Source organism: Staurois parvus, unplaced genomic scaffold, assembly GCF_062004578.1.
Source record: "Staurois parvus isolate SC_StPar_1 unplaced genomic scaffold, SC_StPar_1.0 ptg001193l, whole genome shotgun sequence".
NCBI lineage: Eukaryota > Metazoa > Chordata > Amphibia > Anura > Ranidae > Staurois > Staurois parvus.
The window spans coordinates 695,903-721,794 of NW_028318989.1; the positions used below are offsets into that span (position 1 = coordinate 695,903).

The 25,892-nt window shown below is 42.5% G+C and overlaps 1 protein-coding gene across 1 annotated transcript in view; it reads left to right on the plus strand.

Moving 5' to 3' along the window:
* Positions 1-25,892, plus strand: part of LOC149438318 (dynein axonemal assembly factor 8-like) — a 163,782-nt gene that overhangs the window by 68,587 nt on the left and 69,303 nt on the right. The window contains exons 21-25 of the mRNA XM_089659979.1: positions 10,598-10,909; positions 15,567-15,629; positions 17,410-17,463; positions 19,164-19,333; positions 21,173-21,368. Of these exons, the coding sequence (XP_089516105.1) occupies positions 10,598-10,909; positions 15,567-15,629; positions 17,410-17,463; positions 19,164-19,333; positions 21,173-21,368 (795 nt within the window). The remainder of the gene's footprint in view (positions 1-10,597; positions 10,910-15,566; positions 15,630-17,409; positions 17,464-19,163; positions 19,334-21,172; positions 21,369-25,892) is intronic.

Below are 25,892 nucleotides of genomic sequence, written 5' to 3' on the forward strand. Positions count from 1 at the left end.
GGTAGAAAGCAGGGGGCCCTGCCCTCTTATTGTCTTTTATACCCCCTCCTTGGATGATACCATAGATGGTTCCCTTCTCTCTCATCACCTTCTCAGGAGATAACAGGACCAATGGACCAGAAAAGAGGGGTGGACAGGTATGACGTGGCTTGAAGAGCTATGCTGAGCCAGGGCTGGAAGAACACTTACTGAGTAAATTGGTAGATCTTGATATTCCACCCATTGTGTGGGACATAGACTATCGATGGTTCCCAACCCGAGTCTCCCCATGATTACTGACGGTATAGGGGGAGTTATAGTTTTTTTTTTCTTCTTTTTTTTTCTTGTTTCCTTTCTGTATTTGTTTCACCCTTCAAGGTAGTCCAAGACACTCTATCCTACCAGGGATCCATAACCTTGTGCTTGCTTTACCTTGTTTCTCACATGCTGATGTTCTCCCTGGGTGGGGGTTAAAGATTAGTAATCCCCTTTGTTGTAACTTTGTTATCTTACCTAAAAAGTTTCAATAAATCTCTTATGGAATAGATGGATCTCACCAATGTGGCCACTCCACTAACCATCATTGTAAACAGACCTCTCTCCACTGAACACCAATGTAAAGGAGCATGTCCTCACTGACCACCAATGTAAGAGAGCACTCTACTAACTACCTGTGTAAGCGGGCACATCTCCACTGACCACCAATGTAACAGAGCACTCTACTAACTACCTGTGTAAGGGGGGCACACCCCCACTGACCACCAATGTAAGAGAGCACTCTACTAACTACCTGTGTAAGGGGGCACATCCCCACTGGCCACCAATGTAAAGGAGCATGTCCTCACTGACCACCAATGTAAGAGAGCTCTCTACTAACTACCTGTGTAAGGGGGCACATCTCCACTGACCACCAATGTAAGAGAGCACTCTACTAACTACCTGTGTAAGGGGGCACTTCCCCGCTGACCACCAATATAAGAGAGCACTCTACTAACTACCTGTGTAAGGGGGCACTTCCCCGCTGACCACCAATATAAGAGAGCACTCTACTAACTACCTGTGTAAGGGGGCACATCCCCACTGACCTTCAATGTAAAGGAGCATGTCCTCACTGACCACCAATGTAAGAGAGCACTCTACTAACTACCTGTGTAAGGGGGCACATCTCCCCTGACCACCAATGTAACAGAGCACTCTACTAACTACCTGTGTAAGGGGGCACATCCCCACTGACCACCAATGTAAGAGAGCACTCTACTAACTACCTGTGTAAGGGGGCACATCCCCACTGACCACCAATGTAAAGGAGCATGTCCTCACTGACCACCAATGTAAGAGAGCACTCTACTAACTACCTGTGTAAGGGGGCACATCTCCACTGACCACCAATGTAACAGAGCACTCTACTAACTACCTGTGTAAGGGGGCACATCCCCACTGACCACCAATGTAAGAGAGCACTCTACTAACTACCTGTGTAAGGGGGCACATCCCCACTGACCACCAATGTAAAGGAGCATGTCCTCACTGACCACCAATGTAAGAGAGCTCTCTACTAAATACCTGTGTAAGGGGGCACAGCTCCACTGACCACCAATGTAACAGAGCACTCTACTAACTACCTGTGTAAGGGGGCACATCCCCACTGACCACCAATGTAAGAGAGCACTCTACTAACTACCTGTGTAGGGGGGCACATCCCCACTGACCACCAATGTAAAGGAGCATGTCCTCACTGACCACCAATGTAAGAGAGCACTCTACTAACTACCTGTGTAAGGGGGCACATCTCCACTGACCACCAATGTAACAGAGCACTCTACTAACTACCTGTGTAAGGGGGCACATCCCCACTGACCACCAATGTAAGAGAGCACTCTACTAACTACCTGTGTAAGGGGGCACATCCCCACTGACCTTCAATGTAAAGGAGCATGTCCTCACTGACCACCAATGTAAGAGAGCACTCTACTAACTACCTGTGTAAAGGGGCACATCCCCACTGACCACCAATGTAAGAGAGCACTCTACTAACTACCTGTGTAAGGGGGCACATCCCCACTGACCACCAATGTAAAGGAGCATGTCCTCACTGACCACCAATGTAAGAGAGCACTCTACTAACTACCTGTGTAAGGGGGCACAGCTCCACTGACCACCAATGTAACAGAGCACTCTACTAACTACCTGTGTAAGGGGGCACATCCCCACTGACCACCAATGTAAGAGAGCACTCTACTAACTACCTGTGTAAGGGGGCACATCCCCACTGACCACCAATGTAAAGGAGCATGTCCTCACTGACCACCAATGTAAGAGAGCACTCTACTAACTACCTGTGTAAGGGGGCACAGCTCCACTCACCACCAATGTAACAGAGCACTCTACTAACTACCTGTGTAAGGGGGCACATCTCCACTGACCACCAATGTAACAGAGCACTCTACTAACTACCTGTGTAAGGGGGCACATCCCCACTGACCACCAATGTAAGAGAGCACTCTACTAACTACCTGTGTAAGGGGGCACATCTCCACTGACCACCAATGTAAAGGAGCATGTCCTCACTGACCACCAATGTAAGAGAGCACTCTATTAACTACCTGTGTAAGGGGGCACATCTCCACTGACCACCAATGTAAGAGAGCACTCTACTAACTACCTCTGTAAGGGGGCACATCCCCACTGACCACCAATGTAAAAGGAATAAACAAGGGGAATAGGCGCACACCTGTTCCTTATCTATATGATTGCACTAGACCGATAGAGGAATATTAAATAAATAAGATACAGTGCATGTCAGAATACAATGAATTAAATGGGACACTAGCAACCATGGTGACAATAATTATACAACGCCCATATAAAACTGACTTATTAGCCAAAATCAATAACTGTAGAAGGCAACACTGCTAATAAAATCTTTTCTAAAGTAGGGTAAAAAGTCCATCCACTTGTGGCTGCCTCTCACTGGCCATGAAGCTTGTTCCAGAGTTGAGCATGTAAACCAGAGAAAGAAAGGCGCCTCTAAGTGTAGACTTAAAAGACAGTTTATTGCACACGATGTAGAGACATTTACAAGAAGGTGGGATAAAACAGGCACATCAAAATCCGTCAAGGGGGAGATTGCCACGAGCTGCTTATAGTGACAGACCTTCTGTCAGTGTACCAGGCAAGATGGAAAGAGCCTGGGACAAAGGTCTGGCCCGCACATGGACCACGATGACGTCACCAGGCATCATAGCAACACGTCTCCTGTGCATGCGCTCTGAAGTTATTAGAGTGTTGCCTTGCTGTAACTATGTGATCGTTCATTAAAACTTTTGGACCCATATTGGTGATCCTCGGTGTGCTGGTGACATTCTCCCTTGCTGATTCTGTTTGGTTCCAGCCGAAGGTTGCTGGAGCACACACTTATACACACAGCCATTTTTGACGCTGGAACGTGTGCGTTTGGATTGTACACTGCATTCTGAAGTTGTTATTACAGGCGCACTCCTTTGTCAAGCTCACGGGAGGGGGGGAGATACTGACTTATATGGGATACACAATAATCATGACCACAGTTTTTAACCCCTTGACACTGATCGCACGCAAATATGCGGCCTCTCAGCGTTTGGGCCTTGACGTCAAGCGGCCACATATTTGTATGCAATTAAAAAATACTTATGTGCTGAGAGCGCGTTTCCTGCACGCTCCCAGCACATATATCCGCTACTCCCGGAAAGGTCCCGATCTCCCCTTTCGATTGGGACCTATTCCGATCATATGACGGCGAATCACGGCGGTCACAGGACCCTAAAACCCCGCCCCACCTCCCGGCTTCTGAAACTCTTAAAGGGCAGGGAAGTATAATAGCTAATAATATGTTACATAGAAATTCAAAACCATGACCAAAGAACATGAATTAATATAAACAGAAATAGACTGGCTTAGGATTTACAAATAACAGGATAGTAAAAGACAAAGTGGTGTACGACGTTATAGTGCTTGATACATTGGACACTTGTTTACATCATATTTCATACTGTGCAATTTATAATTTTTACTTATTCCTTCTATATTATTTTAATACTTTCATGACTCTGGGAATCATTTTGTGCAACCCTAAGAGAAATTATTTATTTGTTCAAAATAATGTCATATATCACCTTGTCTTTTAGTGTTATTATTATTATTATACAGTATTTATAAAGCGCCAACAGTTTGCTCAGTGCTGTACATTATAATGGGAGACAGTACATGAGACAGCACAGTAACAATACAATACACAAGGGCTTTGAGGGCCCTGCTCCTTGGAGCTTACAATCTAGGAGGGAGGGGATAGTGGTACAGGAGTAAATAGCTGTGGGGGATGGAGTGGTAGGAAGAATGGAGGAGATCGGCAATTAGGTGAGGGCGGGGTAGGCTTCCCTGAAGAGATGGGTTTTCAGGGTGCGCCTAAAGGTGATGAGGGTAGGTGACAGTCTGATGGATTGGGGTAGTGAGTTCCAGAGGATGGGAAAGCCCTGGAGAAGTCCTGGAGACAGGCATGGGAGGAGGAGACCAGGGAACTAGAGAGTAGGAGGTTTTGTGAGGAGTGGAGAGTATGTTTTGGGTGGTATTTGGATATCAGATCGGTGATGTAGTTAGGGGCAGTATTCTGAACAGCTTTGTACGTCAATGTTAGCAATTTGAATCTTATGTATTGGGCAATTGGAAGCCAGTGGAGGGATTGGCGGAGCGGTTGGTAAGGTGGATGAGTCTGGCCGCAGAGTTCAGGATAGACTGAAGAGGGGATAGCCTGTGATGAGGTAAGCTGGTGAGGAGGGAGTTGCAGTAGTCAAATCATGAGATAATAAGGGAGAGAACGAGTTGCTTAATAGTTTCCGGGGTTAGGAACGGACGTATTTTGGAGATGTTGCAGAGGTGGAGTCTACATGACCCAAAACGGATCATTGGGTAGGCGGCAAGCCCGCTGAACGCTACACATGCAAGTCAATGGGGAAATGGCGCAAACGCCTTGCAACTGCATGCGATTGTTGGCAGAGAGTTAAAACAAGCAGCGAAGAGGTGTTGCATCACTTCCTCACCGCCTGTCAGTGGCCTCTGGAGAACGATCCTAACGCTGAGCAGGCCCCTTATGCAGGCCATACATGGTTCGAATTCCGAACGATTTTTCATCCGAAAATCGATACGTCGTTCGTTCTGTAATCCGATGGTGCCACCAATGATTTCGAAAATCGGTTGTTTTTCACGAATTTTCCAGCATGCCCGATAAACGAAATGGGGAGGAACCATGAAAATCGGCCGATGCCATTGCCTCACTAAGGCTACGTTCACACTAGCGTTGTGTGCAGGCAGCAGAGAGGTGTTTGGGAAGCATTTTACTGTGGTTGCGGGGCGTTTGCGGAGCGGTAACACCATTCAAACTGCATTATAGGCGTTTGTGGGGCGTTTTTAACGCTCGACAAACACCTAGCAACCTCCGCTAAACCAAGCATGCGGCGTTTGCGGAGCGTTAAAAAACGCTCCGCAAACGCCGAACCAACGTTTGCCAAACGCTATAGGGGCGTTTGGCAAGCGTTGGTAAAACAGCCAAGTGTGAATGAGCCCTAACAGAGTAAAAATCGGCTGATTATTCTTAGGTCCGATTTTCGTACGAAAATCGTTCGGAATTCGAACCATGTATGGCCTGCATTAGTGTTTGGATACACTTCAATTTTTCACAGTCTGCATTTTTTCAGACCATTTTTAGCATTTGTTAATATTTGTTGGTCAAAACAGAATCCAATCCAGGTGTCAAATACTCTAGATATAATCCATTCCATATTTCTTTATATAAAACTTTCTACAACTTGCTGATCCTGCTAATTTTTAGCAGAGATTTGCTGAGACCTGATAACTCTTCCAAGCGTTCCTCTGGGGTAAAATGATTGAGAACTCTACTTTCGGCAGAACTACAAGTGCCACTACATCTCATTGGTGTACCCACGGAATCTGCCGCGTTCATCAAGAAGAATATTTATTTCTAAGAAATATATTCCTTTTAGCAATACACAGCCACTTCATTTTCTCCCACCTACATCATGTACCTCCTTTTTATTTATTTCCTCCAAGAACGCTTTCTGATTTTTCTTCCCGTTTATTTAATAACCTCTTCTAGAATGAACAAAAAGTGTGTTACTGGAAGGAAAATCGTGTTAGTTAACCATTTATGTGTAGCAGCCTATGATAAATTTATGGAGGTTAGAATATATCTATTAATAGAACAAGGAACTGCAGTTTCTCAGTAAGAATGTCTTCTTCATTCTATATTTCCACGGGGGGGAAGCTTTTGCTTGTAAGGATAAGAACATCAAAGGAGAAAAAACTCTGGCATGTGACATAAAAGAGAGACTGTGATATTATTTTTCTACATCTTGGTCATTCCTACATAGGCAGCAGGCCTAAAAATAGGATCTTCGTGTGAGCTCACCTGTGGGCAGAACAGTATATCTGAAGGATTTTCCCAGTGTTCTCTGCCTCTGAAATTGGCCGTTCTCCCCAGTTACACATCCCTGAGCTCCCCGTGCCTGTGTGTTTGCTCCGTTCTGTTCTTCCAGGCTCACCCACCTTAATGGGCATACAGAGCCCGAGGCCGTGCCATCAGCTCTTCCCATTACCTACAGTCAGCTATTTTTGGTTAGTTCCATAAATAGGATTCCGGCTCTGTATGGGTTTCCCCGCTGGTGTCATCCACATCCCAGGCTGAGGTGTATATTTAATTAGGCTGTGTCAGTGAAGCCAGTGAGGATGTGAGCTAATGGCATGTTCAGCGGCAGTTATCACTTAAGTGTTTTTAATTTGTAGTTAAACTATTAATGGGTGCAGAATCCCATGGTAGGGATTTACCAAATTTCTTTCTGCTACAGGGAATAGTTATATATCATTAGCTTGCCTGTCTTTACTGTATTTATTAACATATATTAACAATGAAAACAGAAGTGGTGCCTTGACGCCTAAAAAAGCGATATAAAATGAGAGATTAGATTTTAGTATACATTTTATAGATGCAAGCAAGCGTTACTAAACCCCACAACCGTAAAATCAGTCTATATAAGCAGTAAAGCATGCTTGTTGTACTCATTGTGGAACTTAAGGGGTTCATCTTCAGCATTGTGTAAAAAAGGCTGTTTGGTTCTGTCTTCAGTGTAGGCACCTAGCTTGCAGCTTCACAACCGGGTGCCCGCTGTGCATGCACGAGTGGCTCCTGCGCTTTCTGAATGGTCCTGTTGTCTTCTGGGACCTGTCGTGTGTCCCAGAGGACTACGGGGTTGGGAGGGGGGAGGACAATTTCTGCTTCCGATTGCCTAAGCAATCACAGCAGAAGTGGGAGGTCAATTTTGGGTACCCAAAGGCACCTATCCTCAATGGGAAGCTGGGGGACCGCTCTTTAAAGTGGAACTTCCCCCTTTGGGTGGAGTTCAGTTTTAATTTCCCCTCTGGAGCTTGTCCCAGCATTATTTTTTTCATTTACCTTGTTTCTGTAGTGAGCAATGGCTTTTATTATTGTGACATCACCTGGCTTGTAAAATCTTTCAGGGGCAGTTGAGGAATCAACAAGGAGTTGTAAGTCTGTTCTTACTGACAGACATGCCTGCTCCCCCAGAACTACATCTCCCAAGGGCCCTTTACTGACACGGGGGAGTTGATTTACTAAAACTGGAGAGTGAAAAATCTGAGACAGCTGTGCATGGTAGCCAATCAGCTTCTAACTTCACTTGTTCAGTTAAAGTGTTACTAAACCCACAACTGTAAAATCAGTCTATATAAGCAGTAAAGCATGCTTGTTATACTCATAGTGGAACTTAAGGGGTTAATCTTCAGCATTGTGTAAAAAAGGCTGTTAGGTTCTGTCTTCAGTGTAGGCACCTAGCTTGCAGCTTCACAGCCGGGTGCCCGCTGCGCATACACGAGTAGCTCTGCACTTTCTGAATGGTCCTGTAGTCTTCTGGGACCTGTCACGTGTCCCAGAGGACTACGGGGTTGGGAGGACAACTTCCGCTTCCGATTGCCTAGGCGATCACAGCAGAAGTGGGAGGTCAATTTCCGGTACCCAATGGCACCTATCCTCAATGGGGAGCTGGGGGACCGCTCTTTAAAGTGGAATTTCCCCCTTTGGGTGGAGTTCAGTTTTAATTTCCCCTCTGGAGCTTGTCCCAGCATTATATTTTTCATTTGCCTTGTTTCTGTAGTAAGAAATGGCTTTTATTATTGTGACATCACCTGGCTTGTAAAATCTTTCAGGGGCAGTTGAGGAATCAACCAGGAGTTGTAAGTCTGTTCTTATTGACAGACATACCTGCTCCCCCAGAACTACATCTCCCAAGGGCCCTTTACTGACACGGGGGAGTTGATTTACTAAAACTGGAGAGTGCAAAATCTGAGACAGCTGTGCATGGTAGCCAATCAACTTCTAACTTCACTTGTTCAGTTAGTGTTACTAAACCCACAACTGTAAAATCAGTCTGTATATGTAGTGAAACATGCTTGTAATACTATAATACCTCAGGGGTAATCCTCCCAATTGTGGAAAAAGGATGTTCGATCCTGTCTTCTATGATCCTCCCTTTCTTCTACTTTCCCCAATCCATCTGCTGGTAGTACCATGCCCTAGGAGACACTCTGCACATGCGCAGTTTGGTGTGTGTTACCAGAGAGTTTGTTAATTATTTTGGGAGGGTGTATGTAATTAGCACAGGGCCAATCAGCATTTTTGGAATGCATTTACAAATATATGTAAAAATATATGTTAAAAGTACTTTTTTTAAATGTTAAAAAAAAATCTGAAGAATATATTTTAAACAAAATACATTTTTAAAAATATATATTTTTTAATATATTCTTCAGATTTTTTTAACCATATAAAAAAAAGTATATATATATTTATTTATTGAAATATATTTTGAGATATATTGAATATGGCCAAAATTGTAGCATTTCAAATACATGTCAATATATTTGGGAAGAATATTTTTAAAATATATTTCAAATATATTTTTCTTCCATGTGGGTTTGTCCCTGTTGGGAAGAATCATCCATCTGTTTTTCCTGGTGATGATTGTTATCATGGCAGGAAGTAGGAAAATCCTAAATTTTAGTTTTCTTGAGAGCGAGATGTGAGTGAAAATCTTCCAGTGGACACTGATGTGCTACTGACAACTGCCTAAAAATGGGAATTCCCGCTTAGTTTGAGGTGATTTGCCATCACTACTTGTTGTGTTTCTAAAACTGGAAGTAATGGGAAACTCCCTAGGAGGACATAGACAGCCAGAAGAAATCATCTGATAGAAGTTTTAACCATTCCTTACAAAAGCTTGTTCCCCTAGTATGTGGAAACAATAAAGTGCCCCAATGGTTGCCCAATGGCTCGCAAGTGTCAATGATACTGAACAAATGGAGGACCTGACCTTGGCCCTTCAAAACAAAACTGAAGAACATAAGACCAGGTGGTTCCATTGGAATATCTTCTGTTTCTTTGATGAATACCTTCAATATGTGTGTGCTGCACTCTTCCTCTTTTCCAATTTCCTAACAGGTTACCAGTCTTACCTCTGTCTCCTTGGCTCCCCCATTGATGACTTCCTCTTCCCCTCTCCAACTTCCCCTCTCCCCTCCCTTATTACTCGTCTCTTCTCCTTTTCTTTCTTTAATAAATGAAAAACTCTTTTTGGGTGTGCACAGATTCTAGCGGACATAGGTATATTTGACTTTTTGGACTCTAGTTGCTACCCCATGGCCAATCATCTTGGAATCCCAGAGGCCTTTCTGCATTTGATCCACCAGATTCTTTATATTCCGCTTCTTATGGTCGATGCACTTACTGTATGCAATGCTGTACTCCTCTCTGGATAATTCTGGAAATATGCCTTGCAGTGACCTGAAACATACAATTGTCAATTGTGTGAAGTCAATGATTTATTATCTGTTGCAATCAATTTAAGTGGTAGTAAACCGTGAAAAAAAAATTCTAAAAAATCTCTCTGCAAGCTAAGAGCATAATGTGCTAGTATGCATCGCATATGCATCCCATACTAGCACATTATGAAGGACTAACCTGAAAACTAAGCCCTCCAGCAGAGCACTGTCACGGGCTCCCCAGGGTTTCCATCTTCACATAGTTAGTTTGGCTAAAAAGACAAAAGTCCATCCAGTTCAACCATAAAAAAAAGTACTGGTCTTCCTTCTGTGTTTGCAAGCTGCGGCCATCTGATTGGCCGGGCCGCGATGTTGTCACTCCTGCACATATGCGAAGGGAGTTTTGGCCATGGCACGGCTCTCTCAATGGACGGCATGCAGTGCACTTAAAGTAGATATCTCCTAAACTGTGCATGTTTGGGAGATATTTACAGTACCTACAGGTAAGCCTTATTAAAGGCTTACCTGTAGGTAAAATATTCAAAAAGGAGTTTACTCCCACCTTAAATAAAAAACTTAAATATTTATTTATTTATTTATTAAGACCGAGGATGATTAAATTCACCAAACTAATATTTTGGCTTTAGGTGCAGTTGGGCACTGTTAAATATTACATTTTGAATTCAGTTTGCTAAATACTTGTGGGAATCTAATTTTATTTTTTATTTTTTCTTAACAGGTTGTGACTTTGAAGGATTTGAAGTTTTAGGGCTGAAGTGGCTGCCACGTCTAAGCCGGTTTCAGGCCAAAGAGATAACCCCATATGAGGTGGGAGATCGGCAATGGCAGAGCAACATTGAGCAGCTGTTCTCCAACCCGGCTCTGGTGTGTGCCCTACGCCGAATTAATGCCTTCACCTTCTTGGCACAGGCGATTCAACGGATTGGGCTGGTCACAGGGAAGATGCAATCCCAGCTCATCATGTCCGCCACACCAGAGATTGCTTTTCGCCAAGCTGTCCTGATTTTCACAGACAGGGACTTGGTTTCTGGTAGTTATATCACATTTGTTTCTTGTGTTGTACCTATTGTCTTCTTTATAGTTCACTTCCATCTTCTTTCACAAAGGAATGAATCTGTACCAAGTAGCAAGGTATCTTGTTTTCTACATTCGAGAAAGCATACCTAAATTTTTCCAGTGTTTGCTTGAATTCCCCCACCACAGCAGTAAATACTCACCTTTCCTTCGCAGCAACCAGGAGCAAATAAAATACCCGTTACTTCAGGGTATGGAGGAGCATGGCACTCACTCAGTGGGCAGATCACCAAGCACCAGGGGCGGACTGACCATTTGGAAACTCGGGCAATACCCAGGGCCCGGGGTCAGTAGGGGGCCCCATGAGATGCCCCTGGTACATTTTTCATAGGCTTTTTTGAGTTTGGGCAAGGACACAGGGGCCCCATGATCCCCTATTGCCCGGGGGCCCCATGAGTTGTCAGTCCGCCCCTGCCAAGCACCATCACTCCTACATGGGGGGGGGGGGGAGTTCAAAGCCATGTTTTAAGTGGTTGTAAACCCTTACATGTACACAGTGAATTGACTAGCCTCAGGTGATACACAGAGATGAAACTAATCCTACATAAGTTGTACCTGTTTATCTGTAGTCTTCACTTTTCTACATCCATTCAAAGTGCTGAATTATAAAGTTTGTCTAAGAGAAAAATAGGGGGTGGAGAGCTGAAGTTACACTCTGCAGAGCTCAGTGAGTTCTGAAAGATGATTGGAGGGAAGGGAGACACGCCCCCTACACACACAGCTCACAGGAACAGAACTGAGACTGTCAATCCCTGTCACCATTTTCTCTTGGTGTTAGGAAAACTTTTCAGAAGTACACACTATAGAGGGATATGCTTTGTTCATATTTCATGTCTGAGGTTTACAACCACTTAAACCTCCCTGGCGGTAATCCTGAGTGTGGCTTGGGGTTAATTTTTAGTACCAAAAACGGTAACCCCGAGCCACACTCGGGATTACACTGTAATTTACCTTGCCCTGCGATCCCCTGATGCCCTCCCACTTTGTCCTCTAGCCGATGCCGGAATCTGTCTTACGGGTTCCCTTCCCTGCGAGTTTCGTGTCGCAGAGGGGCGGAACCGGTGGGAGAATCAAAAAAATAAACAAAACATGACATACAATACATTGTAATCTGTTAGGATTACATTACTATACCAAACCATTTCACCTCAAATTTGTCCCAAGTGCTTTGTCCTGTGCCCTGCCTGCACTTTTACCGTTCTTTCTGTCTGGAAACTTAAGAACGTCCATGGCGTCCAAAAAGCGTCCCTTTAGGTCAAAAGCGGTTTTAGACCGGCTAGAGAACAGCGATAGTAAATCAGAACCACTTGCAGAATTGAGTGATAATGATTCGTGGGGGAAATTCATCATCAGACACTGAAAGTGACAACAGCATCGATTCTGCGACTGAGCTCAGTGATGTGCGAACTTGGCGCTCTATTTCAAATTTCAGTGTTTTTGGTTTGATTATATTATTGAGTTAACCACTTCAAGACCGGACACTCTTACCCCCTTCTTTTCCAGACCAATTTTCAGCTTTCAGCGCTATCACACTTTGAATGACAATTGCGCGGTCATGCAACACTGTACACATATGAATTTTTTAGCATTTTTTTGAGACAGATAAAGCTTTATTTTGGTGGTATTTATTCACCACTGGGATTTTTTTGCTATATAAATGAAAAAGTACAAGCATTTTGAAAAAAAGTGTTTTTCTTATAAAATTTTGCAAAATCTTGGCCAAAATTTATTCAGTTATCTTTTAGTAAAAAAAAAAAAAAAAAACCTCAAATTTTTTGTAACCAAAAATAATTTAAAAAATTTTTTTTTACATTTTTATTTTTTTTTTATATTATTTATGGTTTTTCTTTACATACTGTCACCCTAGAAGTACAGTGTCACTGTACTACTTGTGGGGAGTGATGAATATTTTTTTTTTTTTACACTGATTGCTTTAACCTCCCTGGCGGAATGATTCTTTTCGATTTTTGGTGCTGAAAGCGGTACCATTTTTTTGCATGGAAATATGTAGTTTTTTTATTGTAGGCCTGTAATTCTTAGGAATAACTCACTGAAATCTGTCCGTACAAACATCCCGGGTATGATAAAATTTGAAACACGAAATCATAAATTATAATTTAATAATCATAAAAAATAATAATATAATAATAATACATTTAATTCAATAATATAATCAAACCAAAAACACTGAAATGTGAAATATAGCGCCAAGTTCGCACATTGCTGAGCAAAGTCGCAAAATCGTTTTCAGTGTCTGATGACGAATTTCCCCACAAATCATTATCACTCAATTCTGCAAGTGGTTCTGATTTACTATCGCTGTTCTCCTAGCTGATCTAAACCGCTTTTGACCTAAAGGGACACTTTGTGGACGCCATGGACATTTTTCAGTTTCCAGGCAGAAAGAACAGACAAAATGCAGGCAGGGCGCAGGACAAAGCATTAGGGACAAGATGTATGTGAAATTGGTTGAGACAGCAATGTTTTACTATGTAAAATGTAAAAAAAAAAAAAAAGACATTTTTTAAAATTTTTAAATTTCCCGCCGCCAGCGGCGCCCGTACGTCCTGACGTCACAGGGACAGGACACAGAAGCCGGATGCCGGCATCGGCCGGAGGAGATGGCCGGGGACGCTGCAGGGGACACATCGCGGGAGCGCAGGGTAAGGTAAATGAAGAACAAATGCCGGAGCAGTGCCGCATGGTATTCCCGAGTGTAGCTCGGGATTACCGTTTGTGGTACTGAAATGTTACCCCGAGCTACACTCGGGAATACCGCCAAGGAGGTTAACACCCATAAAGGCTGGTCACAGCTTGTCACATGGTACAATAGCCTTGTACCATGTGATCTCTGTGATCATTCACAGATTTCACACGTAGTAAGCAATGATGTCAGAAGTGACATCTTGCTTACTACTCTGCATGTGATCACTGATTGGCCAATCAGTGATCACATGATCGGGATCTCGCATAGAGGTCCCATACGACGATAGGTGTTCCACTGTGTCCGGAGGACACAGCGGGCACCAGATTGCGGTGCTGCGCGCTCCCAGGGAGCACGCACAAGCAGGGGGCAGGGAGGCCATTTATAAACGGCCGCCCGCCCCTGCACTGCCACCGTCCGGCTGTTTATACACAACGGCCGGACGGGAAGTGGTTAAATTTATTATTATATATTTTTTTTTTATAATTATTTATTATATTATAATTTATGATTTCATGTTTCAAACTTTATCATGCCCGGGATGTTTACTAGACTCTTGTTTGGACAGATTTAAGTGAGTTATTCCTAAGAATTACAGGCCTACAATAGAAAACAACAAATTTCCATGAAAAACAATGTACCGCTTTGACATTCAAAAATATTGACAGAATCAGACCACCAGGGAGGTTAAGCTACAACTGGACAACCTATAGCTTACACATGGTGGCTTTGCCTACTCCCAGAAGCCAAAAGGAGTGGAGAGGAAGGAAAGAAAAGGTTAGCATGTGCTGCTGGGGAGGGGGGGAGATTAAAGAGAACCTGTTGTTTTGCCCTGCATGGACAGATATTCACTTTAAAGCTAATTGCTTCATATAGGCAACAAAAACACGTTCCTTTCCCTGCTTGATGTGTAGATCAGTGACATTGGTTTTTCTTTTTTCAGTTTGGGCTTTGTATTTGCTCACAAACCTGACATCTAATAGCAGTTTATTCTTTTTTCAGGGCTCCGACCATCCTACCTGCCTCCCTACATTCAGACTAATGAAAAGCGCAAATATAACAATGGCAGTGAGAAAAGCTACTGTGATGTATTTGATGTATTACATTTATATCCTTTTATTGATATCGGTATTGGTCACAGTGGCCTCTCTCATTGCCATTGTTATTTGCACTTTTCATTTTTGTGCATTTTTTAAGTTTCAGCGTCAAACTCCATTGCTACAATAGCTTAGTGCTTTGCTCTTAACCACTTCCCGTCCGGCCCATGAACATAAACAGCTGGACAGGAGCAGTGCAGGAGCGGGTGGCCGTTTATAAACGTCCTCCCACATTCCTTGCCTGAGAGCGCGCGACACCACGATCCGGTGCCTGCTGTGTCCGGAACACTGATCGCTGTACGGGACCTCTGTGTGAGGTCCCGATTCATGTGATCACTGATTGGCCAATCGGTGATCACATGAATAGTAGTAAGCAAGATGTCACTTGCTGACATCATTGCTTACTACTAGTGAATCTGTGAAGGATCACAGAGGTCACATGGTAGAAGGCTATTCACAACAGCCTTCTACCAATCAAGCTCTCACAGTATTTCTCAATGGCTGCAAGATTGCAGCTAAAGAGAAGGAGAAATGATTGCTTTTACAGCCTTTATGGGTGTAAAAGCAATCAGTGTTAAAAAAAAATCTTCATCACCCCCCACATCTTCTCAATAGTGCTACATTACAGATACTGTCTTCCTTTTAATGTTGTTTTATTAGACACTTTAACACATAAAAACCCATAAGATGATGATAAAAAAAAAACATGTTTATGTCTATTAGCTTTCCTCTTTGTTTCTTCTCTGCTGTGACTCTCCCTATGAATATTTCTGTAGCTGCCATCAACTTATAGGTAATAAATTATCCCTCAGATGCCCAAAGTCGACCAGTTTTGAAATATACTGCACTGCCTGGAATCTACTACAAAGCAAGAGGTAAGTTTAGAGATCTTACCATATAAATATTGTAATAAATTGAAAGTTTTTACTGTATACTTGGTCTCCGCCATGATTATGGTACTACAATCTCCTGCATGATTGTGTTGCTTTCAGCAGGGTCTATCATCTGATATGGGCTGGACACATTAGATGATTAGAAACATTCCTCTCTCTAAAATCATTCACTCATCCTGTTACCATAATCTTTGCGAGACTAGTGTCTGAACTAGAGGCCATATCCCTTTCTGGATTTGTATAGGGATAAGATGATGTTAAGGCCCAGGACTTCTTCTTGCCTAAGGTTCTGCCTTTCACTTCAACCAGGACCCCAAAATATACAGAGGTCGGACAAAAATAAGGAAACGATACATGATTTGCAAGTGACGACATGTTTCACGTTTAAAGTGGAAAGACCATCACAATCTCCCTTAGTTCAGGCAGAAAAACACAGAGTCCTGATAGTACAGAAAGGGAGAAGGATAACAGGACTCCCACTTCTGACACCAGATTGCAAGGATTCAACCAATGTCTGTAGCCCCTGTCCTTGTTATTTTCACCCTCAGGCCTGGGAAAAATAAAGCTCCAGACATCGAAGTGTGCAAGCTAAATCTCTGAGAGTTCAATGCATAACAAGAATGATTATACAGAACTCAGTAGGCGTTGCTTAATCTCAGGATGACCAATGAAACATTCCATTCTTATCAATATAGTTGCGTGAAGAACAGAAAGTGCAAATAGTTGAGGGATACCATATAAGGTAATTCCGTTTACAGAAATGAAACTAGTCTAAGAAAACAAGAGAGTTCTTTTTGGTATCAAGCAACAGTTCTTGGATTTGCAAGATTGCCACCTGTTCTGTTCACATGTTCTCTAAGCTCTACTATGTGAACCTCATTTGAATCAATATTTGGACCTAAGGTACTGTATTTCAGGTGTCTTTTTGAGAGCTGCAGACAGTTTCCAGATCAGTTTTTTTTCCCTTGAGCTTGTAAGTGTTGGTTTGCTGTACTGCCCAGTCCTCTCTTGGACAGTTTTTGGATGTCTCCAACGTTTAAGACTTTTTGTGTCTTTGAATGGATAGGAAAAAAGTTTTTCTTCTCAACGTAAACTCATATTCTTGGAGTCTATTGAGGGCCACAGATCGCATCCCTATGTGCTTATGCCATCATACTCTCAGGGACCTATTGGTAGTATGTGGGGTCCTCTTGGGATGACCTACAGTTTTTTTTTTGTTTGCCAATGTTCAGTCCTCCTGTAGGGAGCAAGATAACCCAAAGGTTTAAGTGTTCCTGTGTCCCTCTAAGGACTCCAAGAAAAAGATTTTATAATGAGTTAATTTTTTACTTTGTTTCACTTGACTCACTAAGATATGTGAAAGTTTGCTTTGAAAAATAAAAAGTCTTTTTGAAAGCAATCATGCTGCACTCCTTTAGTAAATCAAAACTAGGCCTCCATTCTTTTCCATGATTATGACACTACATTGTGCATGATTCTTTACATTTATATGATTACACATTGTCTCTGTTTTCCTACAGGAGGCTACTACACTGATCATTTTTGTTCTCTGGTGATCTGATACATTTTATATTTAGTCTCTTTTAGATTCTGTTACAATACTGATATTAACCTTGGGAAACCAGCGCACTAAGCAATCTTCTCTGTCTTGTTTCCATGCATTTGGAATGAGTTTTCATACACTGCAGAACAAGACATACGAGTATGAATGATATATGAAATGCTTGTACTGCAGAAACAGCATCTGTTGTTCTTCTGACAGGTGCAGAAGATTGGAGAGGACAGACCAAGTCCATATTTACTTACATGCTGTCAGGTAAAGTCTGATCTTTTATTATTTGTGCTACAAATACTCAAAAAGTGCAATAGACTGAAAATATAAATGTAATACATATTATTTGTTATAATGTATTATTTATTTGATGTATTTTTTTTAATCTTTATGTCTCATTAAGTCCTATAGTTTAGGGGTGCCCAACCTGTGGCCCGCGGAGCCCTCTAATGTGGTCTGCGACCACAAACCAGGGGAGCCCATGTCCATGCTCTGGGATGGTGGGTCGACAAGACCAGGTTGCAATCAACGGGTTCCAGCGCCATCCCAGAGCTTTAGAATGCAGGTGCTGCAGAGGGAGCAGGAGCCACATATGCTTCTTCTGTAGCGCCAGCTGCTGTCCCAGGTGGAGTGACACCAAGTGCACTTCACCTGACACCTTTCTAGAAGCCTGGAGAGCGATGCCAGCAGAAGCTGGAAGAGGAAAAGGTCAGTGTATTAAACAACACATACACTGCACTTTTGCAATGGATTTGTTAGCATTTATTAAAAATAAAAGGTTATAAGGCTGCTTTCACACTGATCCGCAGGTGCAGCTCAGCGCAGCTGCAGGGTAGCTGCACTGAGCCATAGACTTCTATTTTATCCTGCGGGTTTGGTGCACTTTCGGAAGTATGCCACACTCACAAGATGCAATAGAAGTCTATAGCTTAGTGCAGCTAACCCGCAGGAAAACCGCAGGTGCACTACGCTGCACCCATGCTGAGGGTAAACCACAGTTCATCAGTGTGAAAGCAGCCTTGTAGTGGGCTCAGGACATTATGGGCTTGTTTACATTTGCAGTTTGGGAAGCCATTAAATCCCATAGTTCACTGTGGCCCATGGCTGGTTACCAAAGTACTAAAGTGGCCCTCGCTCTTCCAAAGGTTGTGCACCCCTGCCATAGTCCATGAATGTGTTTATGTGGCTCGAGCCACCAGGTGTTGTGCTCAGACCAGGGGCGGACTGACAACTCATGGGGCCCCCGGGCAATAGGGGATCATGGGGCCCCTGTGTCCTTGCCCAAACTCAAAAAAGCCTATGAAAAAGGTACCAGGGGCATCTCATGGGGCCCCCTACTGACCCCAGGCCCTTGGGCAGTGCCCGAGTTTCCAAATGGTCAGTCCGTCCCTGGCTCAGACAGCCCATTCAGCTGTATGGGAATGCAGAAACTGCACGGACACTGAAAGCAAGCATTTTTCCATTCTGAGACCAAGCTGCAGTCTTCACAAAAATGTTGGTAAGTTGCAAAATGGCAGCCTAGGTACAGTCTGTACACTTTTTTTTTTTTTACAGAATACCTCAAGAATTTGTATTGTTCTTTTGATTTGTTCACGGTCTTTCACCAAAGTATGTAGAGAGCTCGAGGTTACAAGCATACCCTACAATAGGAGTTTTATTTTTTTGACATACTTTCTTCGACTCTTGTACACCTTAAGGGATGCTGAAGTTGCATTTTAATTATTATAATGCTGAGATTGCTCTGCCAGTGATTATGAAGGCAGCCCCTTTCAGCAGTCAGTATGAGGAATGACATTGTAAGACTTAAATACGGTTTGCAAGACCAGGTCAGTTATTTTGCTAAAATCCTTATAAGGTATAGCTTACCAGGAGAGTTTTTTGGTTCCCAACAGAATTAAAGTTTCACTTTAAACAAGCTTTTAAAGTATAATGTATATATAATTATTTGTCATGTTTTCCTTTAGGTCCTCCATTACTCTATACGGTACTTATTCTAAAGCCTGGCTCCTGGAGCAGAGACCTGGGGAAGATACTACGTAAAGTCAACATGCAGAAGTTTGTCCTGGTTGGTTTGAAGCTAGTGAACTTGACCAGAGAAGAGTCTTTACACATCACTCCCGCAGAAGCCAAACAGGTATGGGAATCAGACAAATACATTAACCTTACAAGTGCTTAGAATCTTTTAGCATAAGTTGTCAGTATAACATCAAAATAAAATCATATTGTGTTTGTGTGGACACAGATTAGCACATCATTATCACAGGATCATGATCACTAAAATTTTGAAAGACACTGCACTTTGGTTATATGTTTGTTGGATGCCTAGGTCCCCTTCTGTGCTGCTGAAAATGGATCTCTGGTTGCCATGGGCTATACATTTTACTGTTCCTTAAAATAAATACGCCGTTTGTGTGTACCTCTAAAGCCGTTGTCTCCCGTCTTCAGCCATTTTCTTGCCTTTCAGCCCTTGAGATGCTGTTCCTCCCACTGATATGAGGCACTATTCCTCCCACTGACATCAAGAATGAGGCACTATTCCTTTTACTGACACCAAGAGTGGGGCACCACTCCTCCCACTGACACCAGCGATTAGGCACCATTCCTTCTACTGACACCAAGAGTTTTGCACTATTCCTTCTACAGATGCCACTGATGGAACTTTATTCATTTCACTGACACCAATGATGGGGAACTATTCTTCCCACTGATACCAATGATGGGACACTATTCCTCCCACTGATACCAATGATGGGGCACTATTCCTCCCACTGATACCAATGATGGGAAACTATTCTTCCCACTAATACCAATAATGGGGAACTATTCCTTCCACTAATACCAATGATGGGGAACTATTCCTCCCACTAATACCAATGATGGGGAACTATTCCTCCCACTAATACCAATGATGGGGAACTATTCTTCCCACTAATACCAATGATGCTGCACTATTCTTCCCACTAATACCAATGATGGGGAACTATTCCTCCCACTAATACCAATGATGGGGAACTATTCTTTCCACTGATACCAAATGATGGGGCACTATTCCTCCCACTGATACCAATGATGGGGCACTATTCCTCCCACTGATACCAATGATGGGGCACTATTCCTCCCACTGATACCAATGATGGGGCACTATTCCTCCCACTGACACCAATGATGGGGCACTATTCCTCCCACTGATACCAATGATGGGGCACTATTCCTCCCACTGATACCAATGATGGGGCACTATTGTTCCCACTAATATCAATGATGGGGAACTATTCCTCCCACTAATACCAATGATGGGGAACTATTCTTTCCACTAATACCAATGATACGGCACTATTCTTCCCCCTAATACCAATGATGGGGAACTATTCCTCCCATGAATACCAATGAATACCAATGATGGGTTACTATTTCTCCCACTAATACTTATGCCGGGGCTCTATTTCTCCCACTAACACCAATGACGGTGCACTATTCCTCCTCCTATTGAGCACAGGCACTATTTAATTTATTTACTCCCACTAACCAGCAAGCCTAAAACATTGTCTACTCCCACTAATGCTAACGCATGTTCTACTCCCATTTGCCACAGCCCGCTAAAGTCTAAAGGACAGTAAACTGGTCTATTTTGTTTAAAAAGTTTAGAGACCCTTTCCCTAGACGTTCAAGAGGGTTAAAGAGTACAAAATGATCTAAAAGAATTGTGATGTTTGTGCAGATAGATGTCAGAAGAGTCTGTAAGGCTGCAATTGCAAATGTTATTGTCACCCTTATGTGTATCTGAACAGAATCACATTTATGTTCCAAAATCCTAGTTTTCATTCTCTACACTATAAACTTTTACTAAACACCCAAAGAACTTATAGTAACAATTATTCACAACTGAGTGCATTATTATCATTGATGATATGTGTTTTCCCACCTAACACAACAGTGTAGATTTTTCTATTATTGTCTTGTTCTCTCCTTGTAGGATGGAGCTTCATGCCAGACACACTGTGACTATCTGACTTCCGCTCCCTGCCTAGTCCTCTGCCTGCAGAGAATCAGTGCAGTTCTCAAACTCCTGGACCTTCTGGGTCCCGAAGATCCACGTGTGTGTAAGGATAAGGACCAGTTCTTGTGGAGAGCCCAGTATGGCACCAGTGCTGTGCACAATGCAATGTATGGTATGTTGGCATTTGACTTTAATGTGTGTGTGCTTCTTTGCAATAATCATCTTGAAGGAATTTTGTGGTTCAAAAATAAAACCTTTTTTGTCTCTACCAGGACTCTGGTATACTCTCTCCTTTCCTGGTGTTATATGAAAGCTCATTAATAATTAGAACCAAGGATAAATTTTGTCTATTCACCTTGTAACACATTTTAGAACAGCAATGGGCAAACTACGGCCCGCGGGCCGTATACGGCCCGGCGGACCTTTTAATCCGGCCCGCGGAGAACGTGAGGGGAGCTAGGCTCCTCTCACAGTCCGCCCTGAAGACCGGTGTAGCATGAAAATCTGTCTCCTATGAGGATCTGTCCCCCTCGACGTATCTGCGAATGTGCCGGAGATCGCCGATCGGCTGCTAATGCCTGAAACTGGCACATGCGCAGATACGTTGAGGGGGACAGATCCCCATAGGAGACAGATTTTCATGCTACATCGGAGAACACGGCGAGAGGAACGTGCGGAGCAAAGGTAAGTGAATTGACACAGGGTGGACTTGGGGACTTAATATGGGGGATGAATTAATAGGAGGGATGAATTACTATATGGGGGATGAATTACTACATGGGGAATGAATTACTATATGGGGGATGAATTACTATATGGGGGATGAATTACTATGGGGGATGAATTACTATGGGGGATGAATTACTATGGGGGATGAATTACTATATGGGGGATGAATTACTATATGGGGGATGAATTACTATGCTTACTATGGGGGAATATTACTATACTTACTATGGATGACACATACACATCATTCATCTACTCTTGGTCCGGCCCCCGGGTCCAATATATGAACCCATTGCGGCCCTCAAGTCAAAAAGTTTGCCCACCCCTGTTTTAGAATCTTATTAAAACTTTATCATCTTTAAAGGTTTTTTTTCGTTTTTAGAAAATGATTTTTATTTAAAAATTGTAATTAAAGTGGTTTTAAAGCCTTAAGTTTTTTTTTTACCTTAACACTTTCTCTGCATTAAGGTAAAAAACCTTCTGTGTCCAGGATCCCCCCCACTTCCTCTTTATACTTGCCAGTCTTGATCCAGTGCTCTTCACAAGAGCAGTGGCTCTCTCCACTATCTTCTTCCTCACAGGGCAGATTGCTGCTGTCAAACAAATCCTTTGATGAGGGAGTCAGGGTGGGACAAAGCTCCACTGTCTGTGTCTATGGACGCAGGCAGCAGGGTTTGGGAGATAGCCCGTACAAGCTCCATCACCCCCAGTAAGCGGCTTGCTTGGGGGTACTTGGAAGGCAGAAGTAGCCAGGACTGCTAACAGGAGTACCAGAAAAGGAGGATTGGGGCTACTGTGTGCAAAACCATTGCACAGAGCAGATAAGTATAACATGTTTGTTAAAAAAAAAAAGGTTTAGAATCACTTTAAAGTGGTTGTAAAGGCTGAAGGTTTTATACCTTTATTCATTCCTTGCATGAAGGTAAAAAAATCTGTGTGCATCAGCTCCCCCAGCCCCCTCAATACTCACTTGAGCCTCACCGCGATCCAGTAGTGTGAATGACAGCCTCAGCTTCCCCAGGTCTCTGCCTCCTCAGTGGCAGAGACAGCAAGCGGGAGACATTCGCTCCTGCTGCTGTCAATCACAGCCAGTCAACCAATGAGGAGAGAGAGGGGGCTGGGAATGGACACACGGAGCAGCTGCTTGCTGTGGGGGCACCCGACAGACATGAGCCAGGAGAGCCAGCAGGGGACCCGAGAAAAGGAGGGTCCAGGCTGCTCTGTGCAAAATCATTGCACACAGCAGATAAGTATAGACATGTTTGTTATTTTACAAAAAAAAAAAAAAAAGAACCTTTTGAATCGCTTTAAATACAAAACATTGTACCCGGTCCCACTAGCATCCCCCTCTTACAGTAACTCATAAAAAAAACAACAAATGTCCATTAAGCCTTTGTTCCAGCAATAGACTCCATTCAAGGGGCAATAAGTAAACCAGATGCATACCTAAAGACTGGATGTTTAAATACCTTCTGTTGTTGTCACAATGCTTATAAATGAAACTCCACACATTTAGGGGTCATCATAGTTGACATCTATAACATTGCTGTCTTCCTGTCCAGCCATTATCGTTGGCAGGCAATAAAGGTCATGGTTGGGTGCATTGAAGAATATATGGTTCAGAGAACCCTTCCATTAACCTGACCATTTATGTAACATCGTCCTCATAGTGATACCGCTTACATGTAATTCATCTGGAAGATGCTACACTGTGAGTGCTCATCTACTTACACCATATATTCTCTAGTTTTCTCAAGCACATTCCCTATGTATAAAGATTATTTTATTTCCAGAGTAGCCTGTGTTTCTAACTTTTACTTATGTGTGCAAAGATGCATCACTGGAAGGGTCACCGACAGGAGAATGGAGATCTTGATTCTTCTATATAGATCTTTAGTTAGATCTCATTTAGAATACTGTGTCTAGTTCTGGAGACCTCACCTACAAAAGATATTGATAAGATAGAACAAGCTCAGAGAGGCAACAAAAATAGTGAAAGTTCTGAGGGATAAAACATATCATACCATATGATTAGAGATATAGTGAGTAGTTGACAATAACAGTGTTGTACCACATCCCTATATAAATATATGCAGTTAAGGAAAGGTTGTGGGATTGTATAGGTGAACAGCAATAACCTAGAAATTTTTTTTTATGTAATTTTCACAATTTATTGATATCGTTAAAATTCCATTTAATGTAAAACCAATTTCAACACACTTCACAATTACATGATGGTTGACTGTTTATTGCGGTGTACAGATGATAATTTCCAACATATTTCACCCAACCTTGGCTGCTTCAGGAAAAAAAATGATAGATATTCACAATACAGTCTAGAATTATATAAAAAAAATGCAAAATTAATAAAAAAATACACACAAAATGTTTCGATATATATCAATACAATACATACCCTTATACTCCACACCAACCAATTGTCCAAATACATATGAGCCCCCTGCTCACTCCTTGGGAATCCAGTATCAATGTTGCTCTTGGAGCAAGGAAAAATATGTGTTGAATCAGGGACTCAAGCATCCATGTGGTTGCAGAAAGTACACAGAGGACCGGATTCTATCAAAACATGCAAAAATATCCATAAACCTAAATATAAGGGATTCTCCTCAAAAAGAGACAAAGGAACATCAGCAATAATCTCTTACAAAAAAGGGTTAAGAGTAGATAGCCACACCTGGGTGTCAGAGGTCAATCTTGCTAGCATGGATTCAATACTACTGAAAAAAACAGATACCAATGAACCTGCCTGAATATTATCAGTTGGTAAGTATATAACATACTGTATATCCACATCAATAAATACAATTTGTTAGAATTTGCCAAGATAGAATTGCCAACAAGAGCTGAATGAGATTGATATAGGATCTAAATCGGTAAATGATTACATAGTGTAACACAGCAATAATGAAACTACCAAACAATATGTCCATGGTGCGTGCAGCCGATGGTTAAGTAGAGTTTCCAAATCTTAGTGTGCCTCGGCATTGGAACGTAACCCATGTGGCCAAAAGATCAACTCTATCTTCAGCAGGCCTTTATGTACCTTCCACCTGGCCGGTGTGTGACATCATCGGCCAGCGTGGACAACCTTTTTGTCAATGCGCATGCACTGGATACCGCAAATTCACACAATTCATGAATATTCTTGGTCGTAGCAGTCATAACTTGAAATTTACAATGACATGCCATCAGGAAAGGATTACCTTTCTTGATGTAGAGATATTCGTCGAAGCGGATGACTCACTCGGTTCTTCCTTATTTAGGAAGCCATCCGCAGGGGACACTATTTCACATGCATCTAGCTCACATCCTGAGCCATTATTAAAACATATTCCATATAGTCAGTACCTCCAGCTGAGGCGAAATTGTAGTAAAGATAAAGACTTTGTGAGAGAGGCTGGTAGCCTTTATGCCCGGTTGAGTTCAAAGCTGCCTGAAGAGAGCCTACAATAAAGCTAAAAAACAGGAACATTAATCATTAATTTATAGGACTAAAAACCAAAAAGATGACCATACCGTATATATAATAACTAAAAACTCTAAACAACATCAACAAATAAAAGGGATATTGAACAAATATTGGCCACTCCTTTTTGCTGACCCTACAGCTAGTAAGTTTATATCACCTAAACCGACCATCACTTATAAATGAGCACACTCGATAAAGGATCGATTGTTTAAAATCATTCTACCAAATCAAGGGCCACCCCAATTTGGAGAACAGGTACATTCTTCTGTGAAAAATGCAATTTCTGTCCATTCAAATCTAATAGCCATGAGGTATTGCTCGCTCATGGTTTAATTCATCGAATTGGACATAGAATCACCTGCCAAACACCAGCTATAGTTTATTTGATTAAATGTTTTTGTGGCTGCTTTTATGTGGGCAAAACAAAACGCCTATTTTTTTTAATGAATTAGGGACCATGTGTCCCTAATTAAAAAA